The 9238-nt window shown below is 51.3% G+C and overlaps 1 protein-coding gene across 1 annotated transcript; it reads left to right on the top strand.

Moving 5' to 3' along the window:
* The first annotated feature begins 3738 nt into the window (after positions 1–3738).
* Positions 3739–6594, top strand: MIR1915HG (MIR1915 host gene). The gene is given in 4 exon segments (XM_003903451.5): positions 3739–4287; positions 5085–5302; positions 5305–5389; positions 5391–6594. Coding segments are annotated over 4 exon segments (657 nt in total). The 5' UTR covers positions 3739–3988; the 3' UTR covers positions 5446–6594.
* The last annotated feature ends 2644 nt before the right edge of the window (positions 6595–9238 follow it).

The raw sequence follows: 9238 nt of genomic DNA on the forward strand, positions 1-9238 counted from the left end.
AAGCGAGAAAATTTGGCTATTCTTGTGACGGGAGATACAAGTTTGCACTTAACATGGAAGCATGAGAAAAAGAAGGAGGAAAAACCCCTTCTGGCCCAAAGCCCCACTGTAATCTCCAGAACAATTTCATTTCCTCTGCAGCACCCTGGCTACCCTCGCCCAGGCCTCAGAAAGGTCAGAGGGAGAAGGAGCTTAAGAGCAGGGTGGGGACGCAGAGGGGTGGCTAGGCCGTTGGCCAGGTCGCAGGTGACGGCCGGCTGTGTGATGCGAGCGCGCAGGATGGAAGGCCGCAGGACGACGGAGGGGCAGAGCCACGGCTTTTGGAAGGGTTTGGTGTTTTCTAGAGGGCTTTTTCTCAGGAATTTGCACGGTCCGCCTCTGGGGCGGCTTATTGGGGCTCTCCCCAGCCCCTGCTAGCAGAACAGGTCGCAGGGAGCTCAGGTTTCCGCCGAAGCTTCGCGCCCCCTGGCCGCCAGCACTCCGCCGGCCTCTGCCAACAGGCCTTTCCCGCTTGCTGAGAAAGGGAAAAGCGCGCGCCCGGGCCCCGGCGGGCTGAGATCACGTTTGTGCCGAGCAACTCCGGTACTCCCGGGGAAGCCAAACTGCTCCCTAGCAGCTGCGTCAACCTCGCACGGCTGCGCGGGCCGGACAGCTTGTTCCCCGGAAGGGGCTCCCGCAAGCTGCAGCCGAGATCCCCAGTGGTTGCGCGGCTGCCAGGAACCTGCGGGTCGCAGAGAGAAGCAGGCCGCGGGAAGCATTACCTCTCCCCTCCAAAGGGGAACTTGGAACTTTTGAACCCTTTACTTTAAAGTGATCGATCGTGCTCCACCAGAGAGCGGCTCCACCTCCTGTTCCCATCTCCGCCGCCTTCCCTTGTCACCTCGGCTCTAAGTGTTCGTGGAGGTCGCGCGGGGCGCGCGGGGTCGTGCGTTTGGCGCTCTGTGCTGCCAACGCGAGCACCCAACACCTAAGCGGCTGTCGCGATTTTGGAGGAATCCCGATCTGAGAACCCAGAACTGGGACATTGGTGCGTTCCTCCTTACCCACAGCCCTCTAGGTGCAACACGCCAGAGACGGCTTTTCCCAGGAAATCCGTCCCTGCCCCCCTCCAAAGAAGTCCTCGCAGGAGCCGGGCTCCGCACTGGGAGGCTTCAGGGAACGGAGCACTGGGGCTCAAAGCCTCCACGAGTTAAGCTGATTATTAATTTGTGCTGGTGGGAGCCGGTAGCACGCTCGACGCCTTTGGCTTTGGGATTTGTCCGGGAGCTGGGACGGAGGCAGGAATGACCCAGGGTTGCGACTGGGAAATGCGAGTTGCGGAGGCTCCCGGACGTATCTGAGTGGGCTGGGTAGAACTCCGGGAGCAAAGGTTAGCTCTTCCTCGCCCCCAAATAAATTCCTAGTTAACTAGTGTAGACTAAACACGTTAATAGTATTAAGTGGTGAAAATAGGGTTGAAAGTGGGGGCATGTCAACTGGACCCAGACCGGGTCATACTTCTCCTCTGGTGACAAATCAGGGTGCTTCCAATACGAAAATAGAAAATAGAAATGTAACATTCAACTGGACGAATTAATTTTTGACGGATTTACGGTATGATTTTCTTTCAAGCAGTATTCATTGGTTCTTTCCATCCATAGAGCGGTCCAAAGACAGAAATATAAACAAGCACTTTTTGCTTTGCGGAAACCCCTTAACAGTATCTCCCAAAGAAAGATCAAGACACTTTGTGAATTTTCCCCAGATAATGCCTCATATTCCGAATGACTGATCAGAGAACTCCGGTATTGTTAAATAAAATGAGAGGAAGGCGAGTGACGTGGGAGTCGAACAATGGCATTTCTGAATCAGTTTGCTTGATTGACATTTGGGAGCTTCATGACCCCAGGGAATAGGACTCATTACGGTGAATACACCAAAACATCAACCAAGATTAGAACTCTAGATCCTGTTTTAATCCCATTTCAGTCCAAATTATAGTGGGAAAATATAAAATCCAAGTGGAGAGAATCACTCTGTTATATATTGACCTAAAGTTTTAATTATACTAAGGGGGAAATAAAAGTGGAAACCCTATATATTTTCCAACACTTTAGATAGAGCACTGACAAGGAAAATGCATGGATTTGGTAGTGGAGGTACTAAGAATATTTGTGTGGTATAAAACATGTCATACTTGGGAGACACTTTATCGGAAAAATAAGTAGAGAGTTTTTTGTATATATGAGAAAAATATTATAACCCTTTCCACTTAAAAAGTGAAGATCATTGATGCCCCAAAATAACTGAGGCTAAGAAATAATTAGATACTTAAAGCTACAGTCTAAATTTCCATAACTGTTTGGAAGACTTCTCTCCAACATGGGAGGGGAATTTGTTTTTTAATGTCAAAGGTTGTGTTAGTGTGTACATTTAACCCAGGAAATTGTAAGAACTATCTTCAACTCAAGTTGGAAAAAGGGAATGTGTTTGAGCAAAGTCTATTTTTAACAACAGAAAAGTGTGAGTTAAAGTGGACTGTGTGTTAGGTTGGGAATATAATCATGGCAAATTCACTATACAAGTATTTTTGATTCTTCAATGGAACTATCCTCAAATTTTAGAAACTTGAAAAATTGAAGTCTTAACTATTGTGTATTAAACTGAACCAAGAGATCACAGAAAGACAAAGCTGTGGTAAAAGATGTTATAATTATATTCTCACATATTTAGTAGGAAAATCACAGCAAAGGAAATGTACCAGGAAGATATGAAATAGAACAAATATGTTACAAATAATGGAGTAGAAGGAGTTGCTGCACAATACAGCCTCATAATCTTATATTTTGAGGGGTAGGTTTTAATGAGAAGCCTCTGCATTGCATGGGAACTGGCAGTCAGAAGAATTATTTATGCAGTAAGAAGGAACAAAAATTAATTATTAGGAGCTCAGTAATCACCAAATAAACTCTAAGCTTGGAGGTTAAAAATAGACGGTTATCTTCATGTTCAATTATACAGTATCAATTACTAATACAACTGATGTTTCAGTGTCTCAGCGAGACCAGATACCATCTTCTATGGAGCTATCTTGGTATTAATTAATGACTGCTTTATTCTCATGATTTGCAAGGAAAAATAGGGGTCGTGTCACATTAAAATTAAGATTATCTTAGTTTATCTGGGCTCTTAAACAAAGATCATTCAAAGTAATTATATTTTGAATTAACCGACGTAGGCAATTTATCTTGGTGTTTTTTTGTTTGTTTGTTCAAAGACAGGAAAATAAAGATCAGAAATAAGCAAAGTTTCATTTTGAAGATAGAAAGAACCAAACAAACATGTCTTGACTTTTGCAATATTTCCCTTGCTAAAGGGGGAATGAGGGAACTGTAAAAGACGTGACTTTGCAAAGTCAAGTCCTTTTTAAAAGACTCGGATCGAAATTCTTGCTATGCAACAAGGATTCAAGTTTGATTAATTTTCTGCAAGCGACGTGACAGCGGTGTTTTAAAAGATTAATTAAAATTGAAGTGATACGGAGCAGGAATTCAACCTGCAGAGGCGTCCCTGGCGCCTTAGGGGGCTTTGCAAGCAAGTCCCAAGCCCGAACTGCGGGCTTTCCCGAGCCTGGGACGCAACTCCCCGTCTCCTGGAGAGGAACGCGGAATTTGGCAGGGCGCCCGCCTGGCCGCCTGGCATCCTGAGCTGGCCGCCAGCTCTCGGGGGGTGGGGCCGGGGTGTGTCCTGGGGAACCCGCTGCTGAAAGAACAGCTAGCGCAGCTCGCGACGAGCCCAGTGAGGACCAGGGTCACGCCGAGAGGCCGGAGGGGGCTCCAGGCAGCCTGGAGCTGACGGCGCCGGGCTGCGTCCTCTTCACCTGGGGGTCGGGGGTGGGGGCACCTACTTTGTGACCCGGCTGGTGCCGAGCTCCCTCTACCGTGGGAGCTTGCAGGGGTGCGGGGGTGTGAGTGGCGCTCCGCGGACTCGCGTCTACAGTACAGAGGACATGCAGGGTTCGGCCGGGGGGCGGCTGCACCGGGGCCTGCCTCGTGGACCTGGACTCGGGACTCCGGGCGGCGCTGCCCGGTGCCATTGCCTCAGCCACGTCTCCCACCTCTCTGCTCTGTTTCCCGCCCCACCTTTCCCTTACTCCCGCATCCCTGTCCCCTCGCTTCCCTCCGCGACGCCTCCATCCGAGTATGAAACGAAGCTGAACGCATTGGTAACTGTGCTCAAGAAGATACAATCGCGGGAGCCCTCAGGGTGGCGCACGGCGGAGAGGCGACGCGGGTGGCGCTGCAGAGGGTACGGTGGGGGGCGGGGAAGAGGGGGGCGTTCGTGTGCAATTAGCTTCCCCAGGGCGCGGACCACGGTGTCCCCTTCTCTCCAGCTGGGGGTCTTGGGTCCTGGCGCTGAGAGGGCGCGCCTTGCCTCGTTGCCCGGGCAGTGCACCCGTGGGCCCCAGGGCGACACGGCGGGGGCGGCCCTTGCGACCTGCGGCGGCGCCAGGAAAGCCCTGCCTCTGCAGCGGGTCCCAGGGGTTGGGCCTGGAAGGGTCCCTGGGAATGCTTCGCGCCGAGAAGGCTCTGTGGTTTCTCCTCCCCCACACGTCTCCCTGTCCTCCCCTCTTCCTGGGGACCTCGGAGGTGGCGGGGAGGTGGGAAGGCAGGCGGGCCTGCAGACAGTGCAGGCTGGGGAGCCGGAGCTCGGGAGCTGGGGGAGTCCGAGTGAGAACGGAAGCACGCGATGGAAGGGGCCAGGGGAGAGGGGGACGGCACCGGGGAGGGCCGGGGTGCGGGACAGGCGGCAGTCCCTTCCCCTCCGAGTGGCGCGGGGGACCTCTTCCCCGGGGAACCCCCACCCAGCCGTTCCCAACCTCGAGAACAAAGGGTCTGGGAAGCACGATCGGGGTTGGGGAGCGGAGGTGGAGGGAGGCAGGAAGGCAGGCAGTGGGGGTAGGGGAGGGCGTCTCCCCACGTTTCCTCTCGCGGCCGAATGATGGAAAGCTCCCTCCTGCAAACGCCTCACTGAGGCCGCTTCTAAATCCGGGAGGGCTCGGGTTCCTTACCTAACGGCTGCACTTCGATCCCTTCCTCCCCCAGAGTCCCCACCCCCTCCGGGGACCGGGGCCCCGGAGCTGCCAGGCCCGCTGCACGCGGCGGCGCGGAAGAAACCACGGGACAGCAGCGCCCCCTGCAGGTACCGGGCGCCTCCACAGCCGCTGCGCCGACCCTACTCTTAAGGTGGCACCACCGGGTTCCCAGCCCGCGTGCGCGGCTCTCGTGGTCCGCAGCCCGCAGCCCTGGCTCCATCGCTGCATGTTTCCCTCGAGCAGTGGGCCTGACAGTCTAGAACGGCCGGAGTGTGCTAATCCCTGCTGCTATCTGCTTGATCCCTTGACCCTACCACCTGCAGGACTTCGTCCGCGGATGCCCAGATAGCGATTTCGACAGGCGAGATTGAAAATTCCCTGCGAGTATATAAGGATGCGTAAGTCTCGCTTCAGGGAGGAACGACCAGAATGGCATTTCTTTAAGCCTAAATCAAACTTTTATTTTCGTTTATAAAAAGCAGAAGGCCAGCAGGAAGGGGTCGCGGAGGATTGGCACTTCCACAACCGTAGGACTCTTGGATACAAGTTTTTAGGGTGAGACTGGGCGGTGCGGGGTTCTCCTTCGGCGCTCCTATCTCGCAAACTCGTGGGCAGGTGCGGTGCTAGAGGCCGGGGGCAGCGGCGGACCCGCAGGGTAACCTCGTCTCGCGCACCTCTCGAGCCCCCAGCAGCAGCCCACTCTCGTCCGCATGCTTTATTTATTTGGTGATACCAGGGAAAGTGGAGAAGATCGAAGTGCAGTTTTTCTTTTTTCTTTATTTTTAACTGAATGGTATTAAGTTAATGGTATGTGTATGTGAACTTATGGTATGTGTATGTAAATGGTATGTGTATGTGAACCCACAATCTCTTGGAAATAAGTGTCCTCAGCGAACTCCAGATTTCTAGGGGAAACCTACGTGCCCAGAGCAGGAAACGCACAAGCCAATCCAGGTTCCGGTGCCATCCGCAGTAAATTCCCTTCCTTTTGCACCAAATTCCTCCTCTGCTTCCAGGAGAGGGACCCCCGGGACTCCCGCACACCCAGGACCGGGAGCGGCTGAGCAGAGGGCAGGTGCGAGGGCGCGGGGGAAGGGAGGCTGCCTGCGGACCTGGGGCGCGCAGTTTTCCAGCACCGTGGGAACCTCCAACCCCGGGGCGCTCGGCCTAGGCTCCGCCCTGCCAGGCCTGGGGCCCAGCGGCCCACCTAGTGGGTCCTACCTCGGGGAAACCGAGTCCGCGAGCGGGTCTGGCCGCCGCGAGGGAAGCTCGCCTGGGCAAGTGCCGCGCGGGGTCAGACCCTCCCCAGGGGTTGCAAACCGCAAGCGAAAGTCGAGAGGGGCTGGAGCTTTTCTTTTAATCCGTTTTACACTGTGAAAACCGCAAGCCTGTCGCCCAGACGGCCCCTTTTAAATTGGGAAGCAAATAGACGAAAAACCAAAACAAACGTAGGAGCAGACTTTTCCCAGCTAAGTTTCCCCTCAATAAAAAGCTCGCTTTCTGGGAAAGAGAGAAACTGATCCGCGCTCACTTTTGCTCTCTTGGAGATTCTAGGGGCACTGGGGCGCGCAGGACGCGCGGCGACAACCCGAGCGCGCATGGGGCAGCCTGGACTGTGCCCCTCTCACCACCTCCTTCCCAGGCTTCTCCGTGCTTCGCTCTCCACTGGGGTCCCGCCTCTCCACGGGTCACGCCGAGGTCATATGCTCCTTGCAAGGGGTCCGTGCTTTCTCGTTTGGCCTGAAAGGCACATGTTGGCGCTCGATGTTGGGGCGCAGTGTGTGGTGCGCGTTGATTTGTCTGCTGATCTGGGTTTCTTCCAAGCACCGGGCAGGAAGTGTAGGGGTTTGGGTCGCCAGTCCAGGGGCTCGGGAAACCTCCAGGCCAACCAGAAGAAACACTTGCGGATACCTTTCTAACGTCACAGTTTCCCCCAGGGGAAAAAGCAGAAGTTGCCGGGCACATCACCCAGCACCCGGGCAGACTCTCCACTTACCTCGCGCCCTGCTAGGGGGTGCTGGGGGCCTTCCAGGAACCCCTAGATGAGCAAGCAAAGCCTCAAGAAGTGGGGTGGGGAACGCTCACCAGATAAACCATGCGCCAGACTTAATCAGCCTGTAATGCGTACTTTAAATCTAGGCCAGGTGGGCTGAGTCTTGGGATAGTGAGTGTCTCCTTCCTATGTTGATGTATTAAGGATTCCATGTGGACAATTATTTTTAGTCAAATTTGTGGTCCTGGAGATAGGAAGAGGAAGAGAGAAGAAAGACAGAAGAGTTTTATTGTTTTTATGTTAAAGAAAAGAACCTAGAAAAAAATGCTTGGTTAAATTGTGGAGAGGAAGGGAAGGAAGGAAAAATGAAGGCTTTTCTTCTTTGTTCTTTAAAAACCCAAGCACTTTCTTTCAGAATCAAAATGTAGAGAGGCAGTCAGTCTTGGAGCATGTTTTTAATGAGGATACTATTCATTAATTCACTTTTAAAGCATTCACTGAGTTGAGCACAGTTTTTTTTTTTTTTTTTTTTTTTTTTTTGAGACGGAGTCTCACTGTGTCTCCCAGGCTGAGTGTAGTGGTCATCCATTAACGCAGTTTCGCCCCTCGACCACGCCATCTTCGCCAGCCTCCTTGCGCTACGCACGCCGCTTCTCGGCAGCTTTAGAGACGGAAACAGCCAGCCAGGATAGTCTGGCCTCCTGATCTGTGATCCACCCGCCGCCTCCCAAAGTGCTGGATTACAGGTCGAGCCAGCTACTCGCAGCACAGTTTTGTGCGTTCTGTCTCACCCAGATCCTGTTTGAAGCTCAACTCATTTTGATTGAAAGAGATTTGAGGCCGGGCGCGGTGGCTCGAGCCTGTAATCCCAGCACTTGGGGAGGCCGGTGACGGGCGGATCACGAGGTCAGAGATCGAGACCATCCTGGCTAACAGTGAAACCCCGCTCTACTAAAAATACAAAAATTAGCCGGGCGGGTGGCTGCCTGTAGTCCCAGCTGCTACTGGGAGGCTGAGGCAGAGAATGGCTGGAACCCGAGGCTGAGCTTGCAGTGAGCTGGAGATCGCTGCCTACTGCACCTGAACCTGGGTGACAGAGCGAGACCCGCCAAAAAAAAAAAAAAAAAAAAAAAAGAAAGAGATTTGAGATAAAAATTTCAGAAGAGAAAAATGTGTGTGTACACATGGACATATATACACATGTAACAGGGATTGTATTCCTTCTAGTCTAAGACAAGAGATTCTATGGTAAATTATAAAAAATTAGTTTTTTTTTCTAGTGTTGTATTGTAACCAGAAAGAAGAGTGCTGAATTATCTGTTTCTCCATTTCCCAATAATAAATCTCCTAGGAGAGATAACTTTTTGCAATTGTGCCCCCACCCACTTTCTCTCTGGCTTGCTTTATTTCCCACATACGAATACACACGCAGCAGATACATCATGCACAGACTTTTTCTTAATGTGTAATCTGTAAATCTAGGCCCATATAGGTTTTCATTGAAGTTGGGAAACTGTTGAAGACTTACTTTCGTTCTTCACGGTGCTTGCACTTTGCCAAGGATCTTTGGTAACCAATAAAGTGATCATGTTCACTCTGAATATATTTCTTTGTGATTAAATGGAAAAGAGTATTCATGAACTGCTTAAACAGTATTTTTATACCAAAACAACACATAATGAAAAATGAGCTATAGTTGTTCCAAATGTTCAGAATAGCAGCTTCACATTTGCAGTCATATTTTGGCAAAACTATTTCACATTAATTGAAAATGACACAACAGTGCATGCATTCTGTGGAGGGATGCTTATTCACTTAGCTGCACCATCAAAAATTTAAACTATCTGGTTCAAATGACCTGCAATGCCTACTGAAGGAAAGGTTGGAAAATTAGGAACTGTGGACTTATTTGTGTGTTATTTTAGCCTTTTCGTGAAGCTTGAATTAAATCTAGTTTTTGTGAAAAACAAAACTAAAGCAACATAAGAATCCCCCTTAAGTTGGTCTTGTAAAATCATATGGTGTTTTTTTTGTTGTTTTTTTGGTTGTTTTTTTTTTTTTTTGGAGATGGAATTTCGCTCTGTCACCCAGGCTGGAGTGCAGTGGCACAATCTTGGCTCACTGCAACCTCTGTCTCCCTGGTTCAAGGGATTCTTCTGCCTCAGACTCCT

This window comes from Papio anubis, chromosome 11, assembly GCF_008728515.1.
Source record: "Papio anubis isolate 15944 chromosome 11, Panubis1.0, whole genome shotgun sequence".
In the NCBI taxonomy this organism is placed as follows: Eukaryota; Metazoa; Chordata; class Mammalia; order Primates; family Cercopithecidae; genus Papio; species Papio anubis.